We start from the raw sequence: 24,321 nt of genomic DNA, 5'->3' as shown, positions 1-24,321 counted from the left end.
CCCCCCCCACCCCCTCAGCCTCCCCCCCCCCCACCCCCTCAGCCTCCCCCCCCCCCCACCCCCTCAGCCTCCCCCCCCCCCCCCACCCCCTCAGCCTCCCCCCCCCCCCCCCACCCCCTCAGCCTCCCCCCCCACCCCCTCAGCCTCCCCATCTTTGTGTCATCAGCAAACTTGGCTACAATACAGTTCATTCCTTCATCCAAGTCATTCATGTCGAGACAATCACAGTTGAGGCTACGGTACTGATTCCTGTAGCACACCATCGGTTGCAATTTGCCAATCTGAAAGTGATCCGTTTAGCACAACTTCTGTAAGTTTGCTGATCCACTCTCCATGCTAATTCAGGTACATCATCCCCAAACCAGCAGTTCTTAGTTGTGCAGTAATCTTTCTGTAACACCTCATCAAATTACTTTTGAAAACTTCATACCACCGTCTACCAATTCGCCTTTATCCACCTTGTTACATCCTCAAAGAATTCTTATATTTCATAAAATCATGTTAATTCTGCCTGATTGTCTTTAATAATGGAGTCACACGGGATCAGGGGTGAACTGGCAAGGTGGATACAGAACTGGCTAGGCCATAGAAGGCCATAGAAGGCAGAGGGTAGCAATGGAGGGATGCTTTTCTAATTGGAGGGCTGTGACCAGTGGTGTTCCACAGGGATCAGTGCTGGGACCTTTGCTCTTTGTAGTATATATAAATGATTTGGAGGAAAATGTAACTGGTCTGATTAGTAAGTTTGCAGACGACACAAAGGTTGGTGGAATTGCGGATAGCGATGAGGACTGTCTGAGGATACAGCAGGATTTAGATTGTCTGGAGACTTGGGCGGAGAGATGGCAGATGGAGTTTAACCTGGACAAATGTGAGGTAATGCATTTTGGAAGGGCTAATGCAGGTAGGGAATATACAGTGAATGGTAGAACCCTCAAGAGTATTGAAAGTCAAAGAGATCTAGGAGTACAGGTCCACAGATCACTGAAAGGGGCTACACAGGTGGAGAAGGTAGTCAAGAAGGCATACGGCATGCTTGCCTTCATTGGCCGGGGCATTGAGTATAAGAATTGGCAAGTCATGTTGCAGCTGTATAGAACCTTAGTTAGGCCACACTTGGAGTATAGTGTTCAATTCTGGTCGCCACACTACCAGAAGGATGTGGAGGCTTTAGAGAGGGTGCAGAAGAGATTTACCAGAATGTTGCCTGGTATGGAGGGCATAAGCTATGAGGAGCGATTGAATAAACTCGGTTTGTTCTCACTGGAACGAAGGAGGTTGAGGGGCGACCTGATAGAGGTATACAAAATTATGAGGGGCATAGACAGAGTGGATAGTCAGAGGCTTTTCCCCAGGGTAGAGGGGTCAATTACTAGGGGGCATAGGTTTAAGGTGAGAGGGGCAAAGTTTAGAGTAGATGTACGAGGCAAGTTTTTTACGCAGAGGGTAGTGGGTGCCTGGAACTCGCTACCGGAGGAGGTAGTGGAGGCAGGGACGATAGGGACATTTAAGGGGCATCTTGACAAATATATGAATAGGATGGGAATAGAAGGATACGGACCCAGGAAGTGTAGAAGATTGTAGTTTAGTCGGGCAGTATGGTCGGCACGGGCTTGGAGGGCCGAAGGGCCTGTTCCTGTGCTGTACATTTCTTTGTTCTTTGTTTTGTTTGTTCTGTCATTTTCCCAATGACCGATGTTACGTCACCTGACATCCAGCTTCAGTCTCCCTCCTTTATTGAAAATTGATGTTATATTTGTGGTTTTCCAATCTGCTGGGACGTTTCCTCAATTGAGGAAATTTTGGAGGATTATAATCAGTGCACCCACTATCTCTGTAGCCACTTCCTTTGAGACCCTATGGTGCAGGCCATCTGGTCCAGTGGACTTGCCAGCCTCAAGTCCCATTCATTTTCCTGGTACTTTGATAATGATTGTTCTTTAAGTTTCTATCGCCCTTTTGCCCCCTGACTTTCTCCTGTTCCTGGGAAGCTTTTTGCCTCTTCAACAGTGAAAACAGATACTGAATACTTGTTCAAACCCTTGCCATGTCCTTGTTCTTATTCTCACTCTCCTAACGGATCCACCCTCATTCTCGCTATTTTTTCCCAATTTCTGTACTTGTAGAAGCCTTCACTCTTTATATTGCTGCTTTTCTCTCAAATTGTTCCCTCTGTTATTTTTGGGTCATTCTTTGCTGGTTTCTAAATTCTTCCGTCTTCTGGCCCACCACGAATCTTTGCAGCATCATATATCTTTTGCTTCACTTTGATACCATACTTAGTCACAGATGGCGCACCCTTCTCGTTGAGCCTTTGTTTCAGATCTGAAGCCTTTTCTTAGGATTTTATAAGTCCAGAAACAATCATGCTTTCCTCCGATAAACTCCAGGTTTTTAAACCAAAGGTTCGGGTTAGCAAATTGGTGCTCCATTATTTTGGGGCAGCAGGGTAGTACAGTGGTTAGCAGTTGCTTCACAGCGCCAGCATCCCAGGTTCGATTTCCGACTTGGTCACTGTCTGCACATTCTCCCCGTGTCTGCGTGGGTTTCCTCCGGGTGCTCCAGTTTCCTCCCACAAGTCCGAAAGACATGCTCGTTAGGTGAATTGGACATTCTGAATTCTCCCTCAGTGTACCTGAACAGGCTTCGGAATGTGGCGACTAGGGACTTTTCACAGTAACTTCATTGCAGTGTTACTGTAAGTGTACTTGTGACAATAATAATAATTATAATAAGGTGACAGAACCTACCTTAAAATCCAGCTGCTCGGGTGATACCAGGAAGGGCTGGATATCGGGAACACTTTTCTTGCTCCCCGCCCCCCCAAAAAAACCTGCTGATACTGGGGTGAATTGGAGCTTTCAGGACTGGTTTTCTTCGGTAAAGGATGTAGAACAACAGTGGGTAAAATGGAGCTAAAACACAGATCAGCTGTGGTACAGGCTCGAAGAGTTGAATGGCCACCTCCTGTCCGAACGTACAGCATTACATACAACTATGATAGCCCATGCAGCGAGACTCAAAGATGAAGTGTTCCTTGAGTTGAATTCTCTGGGGAAAGATACTGGAGCAGTAATACGCCAGAGCCACCAGGCGTGTGAATCAGGAAGGAAAAACTTAGAAATTTCTCTGTATCTTCCTATTAATGTTTCTGAAGCAGCCTGTAAGAAAGAAAAGGATTCTGATCATCTTTCTGCTCACTGGTGGGACTGAATTCTGATTTTTCTGTGTCTTGCAGGCCAGGATGTCCTTTGCTAACCTGTCCCGTGGGAGGAAGATAGCATTGTCTACACTTGGTGTCCTTGCTGCGGGGGGCAGTGCGCTTGCCTTGACACTGCATCACTCTGTGTATGCGGACCTGGAACTCCATTCGCCCAGCTACCCCTGGAGTCACGGGGGGTACTTATCTGCACTAGATCATGCCAGGTAAGAGAATTACACCCCAGAGGCTGTTCAATTGGGCAAGTATTGGGTTTGGCGGTAATTAATCAAATGGACGGAGCCTTTCTTGCTTGGTGAGATCATGGGTCCGTTTGAGAGTGAACAGAACAGTAAGAGCCTGGGTTCCATCTCTCATCTGTACTGTTAATGTATTGAAGTTTGCTAATGAAAGCTGTGAGAAAATGCTGCAAAAGAATTTGGCCAAGTTAAATAAGTGGGTAAGAGCATGGCAGCTGGAATAGAAAATATAAAAATATTCTTACCCAGTTTGGCATGATAAATAGAAAAGCAGAATATTTAAAAAATCTTGAGGGACTGGGATTTTTCATGGGCCAGCGTTTATCTGCCGTTCTTAACTGCCTTTGAGAAGATGATGGTGTAGGGGCAGCACGGTGGCTGAGTGGTTAGCACTGCTGCCTCACGGCGCTGAGGACCCAGGTCGATCCCAGCCCCAGGTCACTGTCCGTGTGAAGTTTGCACATTCTCCCTGCATGGGTCTCACCCCCACAACCCAAAGATGTGCAGGGCAGGTGGATTGGCCACGCTAAATTGCCCCTTAATTGGAAAATAAAAGAATTGGGTACTCTAAATTAAAAGAAATATACAATAAAAAAAGAAAGTGATGATGAGCTGTATTCCTGCAGTCCATGTGGTGTAGGTACACCCACAGGGCTGTTAGGGAGTTCCAGGATTTTGATCCAGTGACAGTGAAGGAACGGTGATATATTTCCAAGTCAGGATGGTGAGTGACTTGGAGGGGAAGTTGCAGGTGGTGGGGTTCCCAGGTATCTGCTGCTCTTGTCAACTTGGCAGATGGAATATAATGTGGGAAAATGTGAAGTTATGCGTTTTTGTAGGAAGAATAAAGGAGCTGAACATTATACAAAATTGGCTTGGTGACCGAAGCCAAAGGGTGGTTGAGGGGGGTTGTTTTTCAAACGAGTCCTGTGACCAGCAGTGTGCCTCAGGGATCGGTGCTGGGAGGTGGTTATATGGGGCAACATGGTGGCGCAGTGGTAAGCACTGCTGCATCACGGCACCAAGGTCCCAGGTTCGATCCCGGCTCTGGGTCACTGTCCGTGCGGAGTTTGCACATTCTCCCCGTGTCTGCGTGGGTTTCGCCCCCACCACCCAAAGATGTGCAGGGTAGGTGGACGGGCCACGCTAAATTGCCCCTTGGAAAAAATGAATTGGGTACTGTAAATCTATTTTTCTTAAAAGGTTATATAAGATTGCAACATGATCTTGACCAATTGGGCCAGTGGGACAATGAATGGCAGATGGAGTTTAATTTGGATAAACGTGAGCTGATGCATTTTGGTAGATCAAATCAGGGCAGAACCTCCTCAGTTAATGGCAGGGAGTTGGGGAGAGTTACAGAACAAAGATTTAGGGGTACAGGCTCATAGCTCCTTGAAGGTGGAGTCGCAGGTGGACAGGGTGGTGAAGAAGGCATTCAGCATGCTGGGTTTCATTGGTCAGAATATTGAATACAGGAGTTGGGGCCTCTTGTTGAAGTTGTACAAGACATTGGTAAGACCACACATGGAATACTGTGTTCAGTTCTGGTCACCCTATTACAGGAAGGATATTGTTAAACTAGAAAGAGTGCAGAAGAGATTTACAAAGATGCGACCAGGACTTGATGGTCTGAGCTACAATGAGAGGCTGGATAGGCTGGGACTTTTTCCTTGGAGCGTAGGAGGCTTGGGGGGGGGGATCTTAGAGAGGTCTATAAAATAATGAGGAGCATAGATAAGGTAGATAGTCAACATCTTTTCCCAAAGGTAAAGGAGTCTAGAACTAGAGGGCATAGGTTTAAGGTGAGAGGAGAGAGATACAAAAGAGACCAGAGGGGACATTTCTTCACACAAAGGGTGGTGAGCATCTGGAACGAGCTGCCAGAGGCTGTGGTAGAGGCGGGTACAATTTTGTCCTTTAAAAAGCAGTTAGCCAGTTCCATGGGCAGGGTGGGTAGAGAGGGATATGGGCCAAATGCAGGCAAGTGGGACTAGCTTAGTGATAGAAACTGGGCGGCATGGACAAGCTGGGTTGAAGGGCCTGTTTCCATGCTGTAAACATCTAAATGGAAAAAGACTGCAGTAAGCTGCCGCACAGGGATTTGAGGGTGCTTGTGCATAAATCACAGAAAGCTAGCAAGTTCAGGTAATTGGGACGGTAAATGGAATGTTGACCTTTATTTCAAAGGGAATGGAGTGTAAAAATAGGGAAGTCTTGCACTAGTTAGACCCCACCTGGAATATTGGGAACATTTTTGGTCACTTTATCGAAGGATGGGTTGGTGCAGACTTGATGGGCCGAATGGCCTCCTTTTGCACTGTCGCTATTCTATGAATGATATACTGACATTGGCAATCCAGAGAGAGTTCACGAGGTTGATCCTGGGTATGGAGGGATTTTCTTATGAAGAGAGGTTGAGATTAATAATCTTTATTATTGTCACAAGTAGGCTTACATTAACACTGCAATGAAGTTACTGTGAAAAGCCCCTAGTCGCCACATTCCGGCGCCTGTTCGTGGAGGCTGGTGCGGGAATTCAACCGTGCTGCTGGCCTGCCTTGGTCTGCTTTCAAAGCCAGCGATTTAGCCCTGTGCTAAACAGTCCCTGTGCAGACTCCACACAGACAGTGACCCAAGCCAGGAATCGAACCTGGGACCCTGGTGCTGTGAAGCAACAGTGCTAACCACTGTGCTGCTGTCGCCTGTTCGGGTACACGGAGAATTCAGAATGTCCAATTCACCTAACAGCACGTCTTTCGGGACTGTGGGAGGAAACCGGAGCACCCAGAGGAAACCCACGCGCACACGAGCAGGATGTGCAGACTCCGCACAGACAGTGACCCGAGCCGGGATTCGAACCTGGGACCCTGGAGCTGTGAAGCAATTGTGCTATCCACAATGCTACCGTGCTGCCCATTAAGTATGTTCAGGGCTGAAACAGACAGATTTGTAACCATAGAACATACAGTGCAGAAGGAGGTCATTCGGCCTATCGAGTCTGCACCAACCCACTTAAGCCCTCACTTCCACCCTATTCCCGTAATTCAATAACCCCTCCTAACCTTTTTGGTCAGTAAGGGGCAATTTAACTGCACGTCTTTGGGAGGAAACTGGAGCACCTGGAGGAAACCCTGCACACTCGGGGAGAACGTGCAGACTCCGCACAGACAGTGACCCAGCGGGGAATCCAACCTGGCGCTGTGAAGGCACAGTGCTATCCACTTGTGCTACCGTGCTGCCCTAATCCACCGTATTCGTCCTCGCACTTGTGGGACGGAAAACGCACCCATGAAGTGAACTTTGACCCAAACCACCCAAGATCTAAAACCGTTACCTCCATTCTAGACGGTCAAAAGCTTTCTCCGCGTCCGTTGATGTAATAACTACCGCTTTACCCCTTATGGAGTGATTACCAGATTCAACAACCTCCTGATGATGCTTGAAAACTGCTGCCCTTTAACAAACCCCGCCTGATCCTCCGAGACCACCTCTGGCATACATCCCTCCAACCTTTCCGCCAACACCTTCACATCAGTATTCAGCACGGAGATGGGTCTATAAGTTCTGCCGGGTCCTTATCCTTCTTTGGGATCAGGCCCAGTCCCCAGGAGATGGAGCACCAAATCTGTGGAAAACTGTGTATAAAATTGTTCCAGAAAGCCATTCGGCCCCGGTGCCTTCCCTGACTGCATCACCCGACACACTCCATTATCTTCTGCAACCCCAATGGTGCCTCCAATCCTTGTCCCTTCCCTCTCTCCACCTCCGGGAACACTAATACACCCCCTGTCACCCCTGCCCTGCCCCTCCTCTTCCGGGCTCAGATCTATACAGCCCCTGATAGAAGGCCTCGAATGCCTCATCAATTTTTTTCCGATGTCGTCACCAAACCTCCTCTCTCACCTGCGCAATCTCCCATGTATCCACCTGCCGTCACAACTGATGGGCAAGGGCGGCGCAGTGGTTAGCACTGCTGTCTCTCGGCACTGAGGACCCGGGTACTCTAAATTTTAAAGAAACAACTGATTTGCTAGCAGCCGACTAGCCTTCTCCTCGTACCTTCAATGCCTTCCAAAACGTGGAGGGAGAAACCTCCCTGTTCTGATTAAGCTCCACATAGTCCTCCATCACCAAGGCCACATTCTCGGAGAATTTCCTGTCTGCCAGGAGCGCAGAATCAAACCTCCACCCAGGTCTCTGAGCCCAGCCCGTTTCCAACCTCACACCACATAGTGTGGCAAGTGCTTCAAAATCACGATCACTGCATATTCCCCCCACAACCCCGAGAGCACCGACTTCCCTGCCACACAAAAATCAATATGGGAATATACCCGATGTACGTGGGAAAAGGAGGGAAACTCCCCTTGGATACCTAAACCTGGAGTGAGACTTGAACTCTCAACCTTCAGATTCAGACGAGTGTGCGCTACCCATTGACCAACTGCTGACAACAGCCTACAGATCGATTAGTCTGCCCAACGCTCCCTGTGTAAGCTCTGGGAAGGTTTATGTGTGCAGGTATAGAACATAGAACATAGAACAATACAGCGCAGTACAGGCCCTTCGGCCCACGATGTTGCACCGAAACAAAAGCCATCTAACCTACACTATGCCATTATCATCCATATGTTTATCCAATAAACTTTTAAATGCCCTCAATGTTGGCGAGTTCACTACTGTAGCAGGTAGGGCATTCCACGGCCTCACTACTCTTTGCGTAAAGAACCTACCTCTGACCTCTGTCCTATATCTATTACCCCTCAGTTTAAAGTTATGTCCCCTCGTGCCAGCCATATCCATCCGCGGGAGAAGGCTCTCACTGTCCACCCTATCCAACCCCCTGATCATTTTGTATGCCTCTATTAAGTCTCCTCTTAACCTTCTTCTCTCCAACGAAAACAACCTCAAGTCCATCAGCTTTTCCTCATAAGATTTTCCCTCCATACCAGGCAACATCCAGGTAAATCTCCTCTGCACCCGCTCCAAAGCCTCCACGTCCTTCCTATAATGCGGTGACCAGAACTGTACGCAATACTCCAAATGCGGCCGGACCAGAGTTCTGTACAGCTGCAACATGACCTCCCGACTCCGGAACTCAATCCCTCTACCAATAAAGGCCAACACTCCATAGGCCTTCTTCACAACCCTATCAACCTGGGTGGCAACTTTCAGGGATCTATGTACATGGACACCTAGATCCCTCTGCTCATCCACACTTTCAAGAACTTTACCATTAGCCAAATATTCCGCATTCCTGTTATTCCTTCCGAAGTGAATCACCTCACACTTCTCTACATTAAACTCCATTTGCCACCTCTCAGCCCAGCTCTGCAGCTTATCTATATCCCTCTGTAACCTGCTACATCCTTCCACACTATCGACGACACCACCGACTTTAGTATCGTCTGCAAATTTACTCACCCACCCTTCTGCGCCTTCCTCTATCTAGGTCATTGATAAAAATGACAAACAGCAACGGCCCCAGAACAGATCCTTGTGGTACTCCACTTGTGACTGTACTCCATTCTGAACATTTCCCATCAACCACCACCCTCTGTCTTCTTTCAGCTAGCCAATTTCTGATCCACATCTCTAAATCACCCTCAATCCCCAGCCTCCGTATTTTTTGCAATAGCCTACCGTGGGGAACCTTATCAAACGTATGATGGGTGTCCGTGTCCCAGCTATGCGTGAAGAGATTAAATCAGCTCACAAATCTACCTGAAAAGAGTAATCACATTTCTGATCTAATGTATGCAAGAAGACTTGTGGAAATATGGTTATTTTCATTGAATGTCTCACTACACTTTCCAGATATTTATTCAGCATTTTGCACCATGAACAGGTCTACATTTTGGATGAAAATGCAGTTCAATCTTGCTGCACTAATGCGAATTGCTGCTTGACATAGTCCAATATTTTGTGGCTTTAAAATATTGGTTCTGTATATTAGTGACACTAATTCTTGAAGGAAGCCTGCTTGGGAGGAGAGGGTGGTGGAGGAGCGCTGGTTCTGTTTCTCCTCGAGGGCGGTTTTATTTGATTTGAAGTTGCTGTCTTGCTTTATTTCCAGTGTTCGCCGTGGTTATCAGGTTTACAAGCAGGTCTGTGCAGCCTGTCACACCATGGAATATGTAGCCTTTCGAAACCTGGTTGACGCAACTCACACACAGGACGAGGCCAAGGTTCTAGCTGAGGAGGTGAGAGCACAGACTCCATTTTACTTTTGGCCTCATTGAGGTGAGGGATGTGTGCATGACTGGCTTTGCATTATGGGATAACACCATTCAGTATTTGAAGCATTGAACACCCGTTGCTGGGGGACAGCACGAGTTGGGTGCAGGGTGAAGCTCCTGTGCCTTGCCACAGCAGTGAGTTCTTGGGAAAACTGGGACGAGAATGGCATTTCCCAGACCAGCCCTTGTTGAAGTGGATTGGTATTGGCCTAGAAACATTTCACTTTGTGGACAGCAGATAACTGTGACACCATTAGTCTCAGCTGGCTAGAAACCAGTCTCCCTGTTAATTGTTTTTGAATACTGCATGTTGATCGGTGTGTCCGATACCTCAATATTCTGTGCATCACAGAACAATGGTTGGAAACCATGTGCTGAATATCCACCTTAAGAACCTTGGTTCAATCCGTCGCTTCTGCATATGTTTTGGTATTTTTTCTACCTTTTGCTGCTGTGGAATTATTACCTCGTACCTTAGATTGCACTTTGAGAATGCCCTTCCTAAGCTGCAGATCTTTCAGTAACAGGTGAGGTTCCAGTGAGTGACTCGGTCCATATCTTGAGTCTGAGCATCCGGGAGGAGGTGGGGAAAGAACAAAGAAAATTACAGCACAGGAACAGGCCTTTCGGCCCTCCCAGCCTACGCCGATCCAGATCCTTTATCTAAACCTGTCACCTATTTTTCAAGGATCTACTTCCCTCTGTTCCCTGCCCGTTCATATATCTGTCTAGATGCATCTTGAATGATGCTATCGTGCCCGCCTCTACCACCTCCGCTGGCAAAGTGTTCCAGGCACCCACCACCCTCTGCGTAAAAAAACTTTCCACGCACATCTCCCTTAAACTTTTCCCTTCTCACCTTGAAATCGTGACCCCTTGTAATTGACACCCCCACTCTTGGAAAAAGCTTGTTGCTATCCACCCTGTCCATACCTCTCATAATTTTGTAGATTTCAATCAGGTCCCCCCTCAACCTCCGTCTTTCCAACGAAAACAATCCTAATCTACTCAACCTTTCTTCATAGCTAGCACCCTCCATACCAGGCAACATCCTGGTGAACCTCCTCTGCACCCTCTCTAAAGCATCCACATCCTTATGGTAATGTGGCGACCAGAACTGCACGCAGTATTCCAAATGTGGCCTAACCAAAGTCCTATACAACTGTAACATGACCTGCCGACTCTTGTACTCAATACCCCGTCCGATGAAGGCAAGCATGCTGTATGCCTTCTTGACCACTCTATCGACCTGCGTTGCCACCCTCAGGGTACAATGGACCTGAACTCCCAGATCTCTCTGTACATCAATTTTCCCCAGGACTCTTCCATTGACCGTATAGACCGCTCTTGAATTAGGTCTTCCAAAATGCACCACCTCGCATTTGCCTGGATTGAACTCCATCTGCCATTTCTCTGCCCAACTCTCCAATCTATTTATATTTTGCTGTATTCTCTGACTGTCCTCCTCGCTATCTGCAACTCCACCAATCTTAGTATCATCTGCAAACTTGCTAATCAGGCCACCTATACCTTCATCCAGATCATTTATGTATATCACAAACAACAGTGGTCCGCGCATGGATCCCTATGGAACACCACTAGTCACCTTTCTCCATTTTGAGACACTCCCTTCCACCACTACTCTCAGTCTCCTGTTGCCCAGCCAGTTCTTTATCCATCTAGCTAGTACACCCTGCACCCCATACGACTTCACTTTTTCCATCAACCTGCCATGGGAAACTTTATCAAACGCCTTACTGAAGTCCATGTATATGACATCTACAGCCCTTCCCTCATCAATTAATGTTGGCACTTCCTCAAAGAATTCTATTAGGTTTGTAAGACATGACCTTCCCTGCACAAAACCATGCTGCCTATCACTGATAGTCTATTTTCTTCCAAATGTGACTAGATCCTATCCTTCCGTATCTTCTCCAACAGTTTGCCTACCACTGACATCAAGCTCACAGGCCTATAATTCCCTGGATTATCCCTGCTACCCTTCTTAAACAAAGGGACAATATTAGCAATTCTCCAGTCCTCCGGGACCTCACCCGTGCTCAAGGATGCTGCAAAGATATCTGTTAAGGCCCCAGCTATTTCTTCCCTCGCTTCCCTCAGTAACCTGGGATAGATCCCATCCGGACCTGGGGACTTGTCCGCCTTAATGCCTTTTAGAATACCCAAAACGTCCCCCTTCCTTATGCTGACTTGACCTAGAGTATTTAAACAACCATCCTTAGCCTCAACATTCGTCATGTCCCTCTCCTTGGAATACCGATGCAAAGTACTCATTAAGAATCTCACCCATTTCCTCTGACTCCACGCATAAATTCCCTCATTTGTCTTTGAGTGGGCCAATCCTTTCTCTAGTTACCCTCTTGCTCCTTATATACGAATAAAAGGCTTTGGGATTTTCCTTAACCCTGTTAGCCAAAGATATTTCATGACCCCTTTTAGCCCTATTTATTGCGCGTTTGAGATTTGTCCTACTTTCCCGATATTCCTCCAAAGCTTCATCAGATTTAAGTCGCCTAGATCTTATGTATGCTTCCTTTTTCATCTTGGCTAGTCTCTCAATTCCACCTGTCATCCATGGTTCCCTAATCTTGCCATTTCTATCCGTCATTTTCACAGGGACATGTCTGTCCTGCACGCTAATCAACCTTTCCTTAAAAGACTCCCACATTTCAAATGTGGATTTACCCTTAAAGAGCTGCTCCCAATCCTAGCTCCTGCCGAATTTTGTTATACTTGGCCTTTCCCCAATTTAGCACTCTTTCTTTAGGACCACTCTCGTCTTTGTCCATGAGTATTCTAAAACTTACGGAATTGTGATCGCTATTCCCAAAGTAATCACCGACTGAAACTTCAACCACCTGGCCGGGATCATTCCCCAATACCAGGTCCAGTATGGCCCCTTCCCGAGTTGGACTATTTACATACTGCTCTAAAAAACTCTCCTAGATGCTCCTTACAAATTCTGCTCCATCTATGCCTCCAACACTACATGAGTCCCATTCAATGCTGGGGAAGTTAAAATCTCCCATCACGGCCACCCTATTGCTCCTACATTTTTCTATAATCTGTCTACATATTTGTACCTCTGCTTCACGCTCGCTTTTGGGAGGCCTGTAGCAAAATCCCAACAATGTTACTGCACCCTTCCTATTTCTTAGCTCTACCCATATTGCCTCAGTGCTCGAATCCTCCATTGTGCCCTCCTTAATCACAGCTGTGATATCATCTCTGACGAGCAATGCAACTCCTCCACCCCTTTTACCTCCCTCTTTATCCCTCCTGAAGCATCTATACCCTGGGATATTTAGTTGCCAGTCTTGCCCTTCCCTCAACCAAGTCTCCGTAATACCAATAACATCATATTCCCAGGTACTAATCCAAGCCCTAAATTCATCTGCCTTACCTGCTACACTTTTCGCATTGAAACAAATGCACCTCAGACCACCTGTCCCTTTGCGTCCATCATCTCTTCCCTGTCTACTCTTCCCCTTAGTCACATTGAGTTTATTATCTAGGACCTTAATGGCTTTAGTTTCTGCCTCTTTACTGACCTCTAACTTCCTAATCTGGTTCCCATCCCCCTGCCACATTTTTTTTTTTAAATGCTCCTCCTTTTTCACATTTTCTCCCACATTTACACCCATCAACAATAAACAATAATCAGCAAGATATGTCAATCCCCATAATAACAACAACGATCCCATCCGCCCACCAACCCCCAAACATCAGCCCGCATGTTTACATAAACAAATGACAAAAAGGAATCAGGGATTACCCATAGTCACCCTTAATCTACACAGTTTCCCCCCCCCCCCCCAACCAACGCCATCCAGCCTCTGAGTACTGTACATGATACCCCAGAGTTGTACCCCCCCCCCCCCCCCAAAAAAAAAGTCTCCAGCTCCTCCCGTCCACTGCCTCTTGTAAAATTCCTCCTCCCAACCTCAGTTCCCTCCCCCCCCGACTTTCCACCCCGGCTAGACCACTCGGACCCTGTTCTGCCAGGCTCCGATGGCCGCAGCCCCTCCCCCCACCTCACTCCCGTTCACTGGCCGGCTTAAACCGGCCAACGTGGAGGCCCCCGCCCGGGTCCCTTTCCCCCTTGCCCAGCCCTAGGAAAGCCCAAAGATCCCCTTTTAGCACACACACCCCGCACATCCACCTACACCCCAAAGAGCCCTCATTTTGAGTGAAAGTCCCGTCCCTTCCCTTGTCCAAATATATACAACATTGGCTCCTTTAATCTCTACACCCGCGCGCAGTGATACAAAAAAGAAGAAAATACAGTCATGAGGTTACATCGGCACATGACCATTCCTCAATTTGTCAGTTCTGCCACAGTCCTTCTGCCTTCGCAAACTCCTCCGCTGCTTCCGCCGTTCCAAAATAAAAGTCCCTGAGCTTATAAGTCACCCTCAGCTTCGCTGGATATACAATGCCGCACTGCACCTTGCTAATGTACAGTGCCCTCTTCACCCGGTTGAAGGCAGCCCGCCCCCTCGCCAGCTCCACCGTAAAGTCCTGGTATACACGTATACCAGCTCCATCCCACTGCACCACCCGCTTCTGCTTGGCCCAGCTCAGGACCTTCTCCTTCACACTGTACCTACGGAAGCACAGAGTCACTGCCCTTGGCGGCTCACTCGCCTTTGGTACAGGCCTTCACGACCGATGAGCCCGATCCAGTTCATATCGGGAGGGATCCTCCCCCTCTCCCAATAGTTTTGCCAGCATCGCGGCAAAATACTCAGTCGGCTTTGGTCCTTCAACTCCTTCGGGCAGCCCCACGATCCTCAAATTCTGTCGCCTGGATCTGTTTTCCAGATCTTCCATTTTTCCTCGCAGATCCTTGTTAGTGTCTATCACCTTCCGCATCTCCTTCCCCATCGAGGCAAGTTGATCACCGTGCTGCAATAACATCTCTTCCACTTCCTTCAGCGCCTCCCCTTGCTCTCGCACCTCCGCCACTGCGCTCGCCACCGCCGTCATCACCGGGGAAACCGCCTCCTCCACCAGCGCACTCAAACCCTCCCTCATCTCCTTCCTCACCGTCTCCATGCATTTCGCAATCTGCGCCAACTGCTTTTGGAATTCCGCAGCCATCACCGTGGTTATTTCTTCAGCCGTAAGCACTGCGGCCTCCCCTGGTGCTCCAGCCTCCATTTTCTTTGTTGACCCTGCGGTGACCTTTCCACTCCCCAATGGACTTTCAGACGCTTTTTTCCCCGGTCGTTTTTTTGGTGTTTTTTGACGTCCTTCTTCTCCGTGCGCTGTCTCCCGACTTTAAATGCCGTCGCTGTCCCTAGGTCCGGGCGTTACTCCCCGCCAATGCCGTTCCCGAACGGGAGCCCTCCAACGCGCGGCTGCCTCCCGTCTGCCGTCACCGGAAGTCCAACCCCCTGCCACATTAGTTTAAAACCTCCCAACAGTGTTAGCAAAAGCACTGGGACATTTGTTCCAGTCCTGCCCAGGTGTAGACCATCCGATTTGTAATGGTTCCACCGCCCCCAGAACCGGTTCCAATGTCCCAAAATCTGAATCCCTCCCTCCTGCACCATCTCTCAAGCCACGTATTCATTCTGACTATTCTTGAATTTCTACTCTGACTGTCTCGTGGCACTGGTAGCAACCCTGAGATTACTATCTTTGAGGTCCTACTTTTTAACTTATCTCCTAACTCCCTAAATTCTGATTGTAGGACCTCATCCTGTTTTCTACCTATATCGTTGGTGCCTATATGGACCACGACAACTGGCTGTTCACCCTCCCCCTTCAGTATGTCCTGCAGCCGATCTGAGACATCCCTGACCCGTGCATCCGGGAGAAAACATACCATTCGGGAGTCTCGTTTTCGACCACAGAAATGCCTGTCTACTCCCCTTACAATTGAATCCCCTATGACTATAGCCCTGCCAGTCTTTTTCCCGCCCTTCTGTGCAGCAGAGCCAGCCACGGTGCCATGAGCCTGGCTACTACTGCCTTCCCGGTGAGTCCTCTCCCCCAACAGTATCCAAAACGGTATACCTGTTTTGGAGGGAGATGACCGCAGGGGACACCTGCACTGCCTTCCTGATCTTTCTCTGCCTTTTGGTCACCCATTCCCTGTCTCTCTCACCAATCCTAATCTGCGGTGGGACCAACTCACTGAACGTGCTATCCACGACCTCCTCAGCATCGCGGATGCTCCAAAGTGAGTCCATCCGCAGCTCCAGAGCCGTCATGCGGTCTAACTGGAGCTGCAGCTGGACACACCTCCCGCACATGAAGGAGTCTGGGCATCGGCCGCGTCCCTGAACTCCCACGTTGAGCACGAGGAGCATAACATGGGTCTGGGATCTCCTACCATTTTTACACTTTACCTTAACTGATTACAAATATAATATCAAATAATGAATAAGTGAAAGGAATAAGGATTTTACTTACCAATCACAATACTTACCAACCCAGGAAGAGTTAAATCTCTCCCAGCTACTTACCTTCCTAACAGACCCCTGGCCACTGCTCCCGCCAAAAATCTGAAGGCCGCTTCTCATGCAAGGTAAGTTTTTAAAGGGTAAACTTACCTTCCTGACAAACCCCGGCCACTGCTCCCGCCGAAAATCTGAAGCTATAACTTGCGGATAAAAGAAAAGAGAGAGCTTACCTGATATTCACTCACCCCCTTAGGTTAGAGGAGGTGGAAGGGTGTGTCTCGGGTTTAGCAACCGCCCAACTGAAATAGAGGTAAAAATCAAACACTTAAGCACTCCGGCTCCCTCTCTCTCTCCTGCTCCCGGAAATGAAGGCCGCTGGAACCTGGGGGCAAGTTTAAACACGTACCTGACGGTAAATAATGAATCCATCAGAGCAAGGTTTTTGAGTGGAAGGCCATTTATCTGAATATTGCATGCAGGGAGTAAATTATAGCTGAGTTGTATGTATTTAAGTTCAAACCAGAACACAATCTGATCCTGTGGAATTCCAGCCACAAACAGGAAGACAGTGGCATTGAGATAATGTCACTGGACCAATAATCCAGGGACTCAGGCTAATGCTCTGCGGTCCTGGGTTCAAATCCCACCATCTGGAATTAAGGTTAGTGTTAGTAATGATGACCATGAAACCAATGTCTGTTTGGCTCACTGACTTCCTTTAGCGAAGGAAATCTACTGTCTATAACCCAGTACGTGACTACAGACCCACAGCAATGTGACCAACTCTTAAATACCCTCGACAATGACCTAGTTAGCCTCTCAGTTATATCAAACCAATACAGTGTATAAAAGGAATGTAACCCAACCAATCACCCGGCCTCTACCTCGGAACCAGAAGCAACAGGGGCAAATCCAGCCATGTCGACTCTGCAAAGTCCTCCTTAGTAACATCTGGGGCTTGTGCCAAACGTGGGAGAGCTGTCCTGCAGCCTGACATTGACTGTACGGTATGATTCTGTGAGACCTGGCTACGTTCCGGACACCACCATCTTCAACCAGAAGTGCCAAGTGGATGATCCATCTCTTGCCCCCTCTTCAGCTTCCCAGCATCTCGGGTGCCCAACTTCAGCCAATACGATTCACTTCCCGTGATATCAAGAAACGACTGATGGCACAGGGATGCTGCAAAGGCTATTGGTCCTGACCATATTCCAGCAATTGTACTGATGACTTGTGCACCGGATGCAGCTGCGTTCCTAGCCAGGCTGCTCCAGTACAGCGACAACACTGGCATCTAACTGGCAATGTGAAAATTGCCCAGGTGTGCCCAAAAATAGCAGAACAAATCCAACCCGGCCAATCGCCCCGTCAATCAACTCAATCATAACAAAGTGATGGAAAGTGTTCTCAACGGTGCTATCAAATGGCACTTCCTCAGCAATACCCTGCTCGCTGATACTCAGCAATACCCTGCTCACTGATACTCGGCAATACCCTGCACACTGATACTCAGCAATACCCTGCTCACTGATACTCAGCAATACCCTGCTCACTGATACTCAGCAATACCCTGCTCACTGATACTCAGCAACACCCTGCTCACTGATACTCAGCAATACCCTGCTCACTGATACTCAGCAATACGCTGCACACTGATACTCAGCAATACCCTGCTCACTGATACTCAGCAATACACTGCACACTGATACTCAGCAATACCCTGCTCACTGATACTCAGCAACACCCTGCTCACTGATACTCAGCAATACCCTGCTCACTGATACTCAGCAATACGCTGCACACTGATACTCAGCAATACCCTGCTCACTGATACTCAGCAACACCCTGCTCACTGATACTCAGCAATACGCTGCACACTGATACTCAGCAATACCCTGCTCACTGATACTCAGCAATACCCTGCTCGCTGATACTCAGCAATACCCTGCTCACTGATACTCGGCAATACCCTGCACACTGATACTCAGCAATACCCTGCTCACTGATACTCAGCAATACCCTGCTCACTGATACTCAGCAATACCCTGCTCACTGATACTCAGCAACACCCTGCTCACTGATACTCAGCAATACCCTGCTCACTGATACTCAGCAACACCCTGCTCACTGATACTCAGCAATACGCTGCACACTGATACTCAGCAATACCCTGCTCACTGATACTCAGCAATACCCTGCTCACTGATACTCAGCAATACGCTGCACACTGATACTCAGCAATACCCTGCTCAATGATACCCAGCAATACCCTGCTCACTGATACCCAGCAATACCCTGCTCACTGATACTCAGCAATACGCTGCACACTGATACTCAGCAATACCCTGCTCACTGATACCCAGCAACACCCTGCACACTGATACTCAGCAATACCCTGCTCACTGATACTCAGCAATACCCTGCTCACTGATACTCAGCAATACCCTGCTCACTGATACTCAGCAATACGCTGCACACTGATACTCAGCAATACCCTGCTCACTGATACCCAGCAGTACCCTGCTCACTGATACTCAGCAACACCCTGCTCACTGATACTCAGCAATACCCTGCTCACTGATACTCAGCAATACCCTGCTCACTGATACTCAGCAATACGCTGCACACTGATACTCAGCAATACCCTGCTCACTGATACCCAGCAACACCCTGCTCACTGATACTCAGCAATACCCTGCTCACTGATACCCAGCAACACCCTGCTCGCTGATACCCAGCAACACCCTGCTCACTGATACTCAGCAATACGCTGCACACTGATACTCAGCAATACCCTGCTCACTGATACTCAGCAATACCCTGCTCGCTGATACCCAGCAACACCCTGCTCACATACTCAGCAATACGCTGCACACTGATACTCAGCGATACCCTGCTCAGCAATACCCTGCTCACTGATACTCGGCAATACCCTGCTCACTGATACTCAGCATTACCCTGCTCGCTGATACCCAGCAATACCCTGCTCACTGATACTCGGCAATACCCTGCTCACTGATACCCAGCAACACCCTGCTCACTGATACTCAGCAATAAGCTGCACACTGATACTCAGCAATACCCTGCTCACTGATACTCAGCAATACCCTGCTCACTGATACTCAGCAATACCCTGCTCACTGATACTCAGCAACACCCTGCTCACTGATACTCAGCAATACCCTGCTCACTGATACTCAGCAATACGCTGCACACTGATACTCAGCAATACCCTGCTCACTGATACCCAGCAATACGCTGCACACTGATACTAAGCAATACCCTGCTCACTGATACTCAGCAACACCCTGCTCACTGATACTCAGCAACACCCTGCTCACTGATACTCAGCAACACCCTGCTCACTGATACTCAGCAATACCCTGCTCACTGATACTCAGCAATACGCTGCACACTGATACTCAGCAATACCCTGCTCACTGATACCCAGCAATACCCTGCTCACTGATACCCAGCAATACGCTGCTCACTGATACTCAGCAATACGCTGCACACTGATACTCAGCAATACCCTGCTCACTGATACCCAGCAACACCCTGCTCACTGATACTCAGCAATACCCTGCTCACTGATACCCAGCAACACCCTGCTCGCTGATACCCAGCAACACCCTGCTCACTGATACTCAGCAATACGCTGCACACTGATACTCAGCAATACCCTGCTCACTGATACTCAGCAATACCCTGCTCGCTGATACCCAGCAACACCCTGCTCACATACTCAGCAATACGCTGCACACTGATACTCAACGATACCCTGCTCAGCAATACCCTGCTCACTGATACTCGGCAATACCCTGCTCACTGATACTCAGCATTACCCTGCTCGCTGATACCCAGCAATACCCTGCTCACTGATATTCGGCAATACCCTGCTCACTGATACTCGGCAATACCCTGCTCGCTGATACTCAGCAATACCCTGCTCGCTGATACCCAGCAGTACCCTGCTCACTGATACTCAGCAATACCCTGCTCACTGATACTCAGCAATACCCTGCTCGCTGATACCCAGCAACACCCTGCTCACTGATACCCAGCAACACCCTGCTCACTGATACTCAGCAATACCCTGCTCACTGATACCCAGCAACACCCTGCTAGCTGATACCCAGCAACACCCTGCTCACTGATACTCAGCAATACGCTGCACACTGATACTCAGCGATACACTGCTCAGCAATACCCTGCTCACTGATACTCGGCAATACCCTGCTCACTGATACTCAGCATTACCCTGCTCGCTGATACCCAGCAATACCCTGCTCACTGATACTCGGCAATACCCTGCTCACTGATACTCGGCAATACCCTGCTCACTGATACTCGGCAATACCCTGCTCACTGATACTCGGCAATACCCTGCTCACTGATACTCGGCAATACCCTGCTCACAGATACTCGGCAATACCCTGCTCACTGATACTCGGCAATACCCTGCTCACTGATACTCGGCAATACCCTGCTCACTGATACTCGGCAATACCCTGCTCACTGATACTCGGCAATACCCTGCTCACTGATACTCGGCAATACCCTGCTCACTGATACTCGGCGATACCCTGCTCGCTGATACTCGGCAATACCCTGCTCACTGATACTCGGCAATACCCTGCTCACTGATACTCAGCAATACCCTGCTCACTGATACTCGGCAATACCCTGCTCACTGATAATAACCTGCTCACTGATACTCGGCAATACCCTGCTCACTGATACTCAGCAATACCCTGCTCGCTGATACTCAGCAATACCCTGCTCGCTGATACTCAGCAATACCCTGCTCACTGATACTCGGCAATACCCTGCTCACTGATACTCAGCAATACCCTGCTCACTGATACTCGGCAATACCCTGCTCACTGATACTCAGCAATACCCTGCTCACTGATACTCGGCAATACCCTGCTCACTGATACCCGGCAATACCCTGCTCACTGGTACCCGGCAATACCCTGCTCACTGATACTCGGCAATACCCTGCTCACTGATACTCGGCAATACCCTGCTCACTGATACTCGGCAATACCCTGCTCACTGATACTCCGCAATACCCTGCTCACTGATACCCAGCAATACCCTGCTCACTGATACCCAGCAATACCCTGCTCACTGATACCCAGCAATACCCTGCTCACTGATACCCAGCAATACGCTGCACACTGATACTCAGCAGTACCCTGCTCACTGATACTCGGCAATACCCTGCTCCCTGATACTCGGCAATACCCTGCTCACTGATACTCGGCAATACCCTGCTCACTGATACTCAGCAATACCCTGCTCACTGATACTCGGCAATACACTGCTCACTGATACCCAGCAATACCCTGCTCACTGATACTCGGCAATACCCTGCTCACTGATACTCGGCAATACCCTGCTCACTGATACTCAGCAATACCCTGCTCGCTGATACTCAGCAATACCCTGCTCACTGATACTCGGCAATACCCTGCTCACTGATACTCGGCAATACCCTGCTCACTGATACTCGGCAATACCCTGCTCACTGATACTCGGCAATACCCTGCTCACTGATACTCAGCAATACGCTACACACTGATACTCAGCAGTACCCTGCTCACTGATACTCGGCAATACCCTGCTCACTGATACTCTGCAATACCCTGCTCACTGATACTCGGCAATACCCTGCTCACTGATACCCAGCAATACCCTGCTCACTGATACTCGGCAATACCCTGCTCACTGATACTCAGCAATACGCTACACACTGATACTCAGCAGTACCCTGCTCACTGATACTCGGCAATACCCTGCTCACTGATACTCAGCAATACCCTGCTCACTGATACTCAGCAATACCCTGCTCACTGATACTCAGCAATACGTTGCACACTGATACTCAGCAATACCCTGCTCACTGATACCCAGCAGTACCCTGCTCACTGATACTCAGCAACACCCTGCTCACTGATACTCAGCAATACCCTGCTCACTGATACTCAGCAATACACTGCTCACTGATACTCAGCAATACGCTGCACACTGATACTCAGCAATACCCTGCTCACTGATACCCAGCAACACCCTGCTCACTGATACTCAGCAATACCCTGCTCACTGATACCCAGCAACACCCTGCTCGCTGATACCCAGCAACACCCTGCTCACTGATACTCAGCAATACGCTGCACACTGATACTCAGCAATACCCTGCTCACTGATACTCAGCAATACCCTGCTCGCTGATACCCAGCAACACCCTGCTCACATACTCAGCAATACGCTGCACACTGATACTCAGCGATACCCTGCTCAGCAATACCCTGCTCACTGATACTCGGCAATACCCTGCTCACTGATACTCAGCATTACCCTGCTCGCTGATACCCAGCAATACCCTGCTCACTGATACTCGGCAATACCCTGCTCACTGATACCCAGCAACACCCTGCTCACTGATACTCAGCAATAAGCTGCACACTGATACTCAGCAATACCCTGCTCACTGATACTCAGCAATACCCTGCTCACTGATACTCAGCAATACCCTGCTCACTGATACTCAGCAACACCCTGCTCACTGATACTCAGCAATACCCTGCTCACTGATACTCAGCAATACGCTGCACACTGATACTCAGCAATACCCTGCTCACTGATACCCAGCAATACGCTGCACACTGATACTAAGCAATACCCTGCTCACTGATACTCAGCAACACCCTGCTCACTGATACTCAGCAACACCCTGCTCACTGATACTCAGCAATACCCTGCTCACTGATACTCAGCAATACCCTGCTCACTGATACTCAGCAATACGCTGCACACTGATACTCAGCAATACCCTGCTCACTGATACCCAGCAATACCCTGCTCACTGATACTCAGCAATACGCTGCTCACTGATACTCAGCAATACGCTGCACACTGATACTCAGCAATACCCTGCTCACTGATACCCAGCAACACCCTGCTCACTGATACTCAGCAATACCCTGCTCACTGATACCCAGCAACACCCTGCTCGCTGATACCCAGCAACACCCTGCTCACTGATACTCAGCAATACGCTGCACACTGATACTCAGCAATACCCTGCTCACTGATACTCAGCAATACCCTGCTCGCTGATACCCAGCAACACCCTGCTCACATACTCAGCAATACGCTGCACACTGATACTCAACGATACCCTGCTCAGCAATACCCTGCTCACTGATACTCGGCAATACCCTGCTCACTGATACTCAGCATTACCCTGCTCGCTGATACCCAGCAATACCCTGCTCACTGATATTCGGCAATACCCTGCTCACTGATACTCGGCAATACCCTGCTCGCTGATACTCAGCAATACCCTGCTCGCTGATACCCAGCAGTACCCTGCTCACTGATACTCAGCAATACCCTGCTCACTGATACTCAGCAATACCCTGCTCGCTGATACCCAGCAACACCCTGCTCACTGATACCCAGCAACACCCTGCTCACTGATACTCAGCAATACCCTGCTCACTGATACCCAGCAACACCCTGCTAGCTGATACCCAGCAACACCCTGCTCACTGATACTCAGCAATACGCTGCACACTGATACTCAGCGATACACTGCTCAGCAATACCCTGCTCACTGATACTCGGCAATACCCTGCTCACTGATACTCAGCATTACCCTGCTCGCTGATACCCAGCAATACCCTGCTCACTGATACTCGGCAATACCCTGCTCACTGATACTCGGCAATACCCTGCTCACTGATACTCGGCAATACCCTGCTCACTGATACTCGGCAATACCCTGCTCACTGATACTCGGCAATACCCTGCTCACTGATACTCGGCAATACCCTGCTCACTGATACTCGGCGATACCCTGCTCGCTGATACTCGGCAATACCCTGCTCACTGATACTCGGCAATACCCTGCTCACTGATACTCAGCAATACCCTGCTCACTGATACTCGGCAATACCCTGCTCACTGATAATAACCTGCTCACTGATACTCGGCAATACCCTGCTCACTGATACTCAGCAATACCCTGCTCGCTGATACTCAGCAATACCCTGCTCGCTGATACTCAGCAGTACCCTGCTCACTGATACTCGGCAATACCCTGCTCACTGATACTCTGCAATACCCTGCTCACTGATACTCTGCAATACCCTGCTCACTGATACCCAGCAATACCG

The 24,321-nt window shown here is 48.9% G+C and overlaps 2 protein-coding genes across 2 annotated transcripts in view; one reads left to right on the top strand and one right to left on the bottom strand.

Annotated features, from left to right (window-relative positions):
* Positions 1-24,321, top strand: part of cyc1 (cytochrome c-1) — an 81,921-nt gene that overhangs the window by 1,265 nt on the left and 56,335 nt on the right. The window contains exons 2-3 of the mRNA XM_072515396.1: positions 3,239-3,426; positions 9,536-9,662. Of these exons, the coding sequence (XP_072371497.1) occupies positions 3,239-3,426; positions 9,536-9,662 (315 nt within the window). The remainder of the gene's footprint in view (positions 1-3,238; positions 3,427-9,535; positions 9,663-24,321) is intronic.
* st3gal8 (ST3 beta-galactoside alpha-2,3-sialyltransferase 8) overlaps positions 1-24,321 on the bottom strand; it is a 154,987-nt gene that overhangs the window by 111,280 nt on the left and 19,386 nt on the right. The gene's annotated exons all lie outside the window — the stretch shown is intronic.

The sequence above is a fragment of the Scyliorhinus torazame genome, chromosome 8, assembly GCF_047496885.1.
Source record: "Scyliorhinus torazame isolate Kashiwa2021f chromosome 8, sScyTor2.1, whole genome shotgun sequence".
Classification (NCBI taxonomy): Eukaryota; Metazoa; Chordata; class Chondrichthyes; order Carcharhiniformes; family Scyliorhinidae; genus Scyliorhinus; species Scyliorhinus torazame.
Note: the sequence above shows the minus strand (reverse complement) of the source record. Positions and strands in the feature narration are given on the sequence as shown.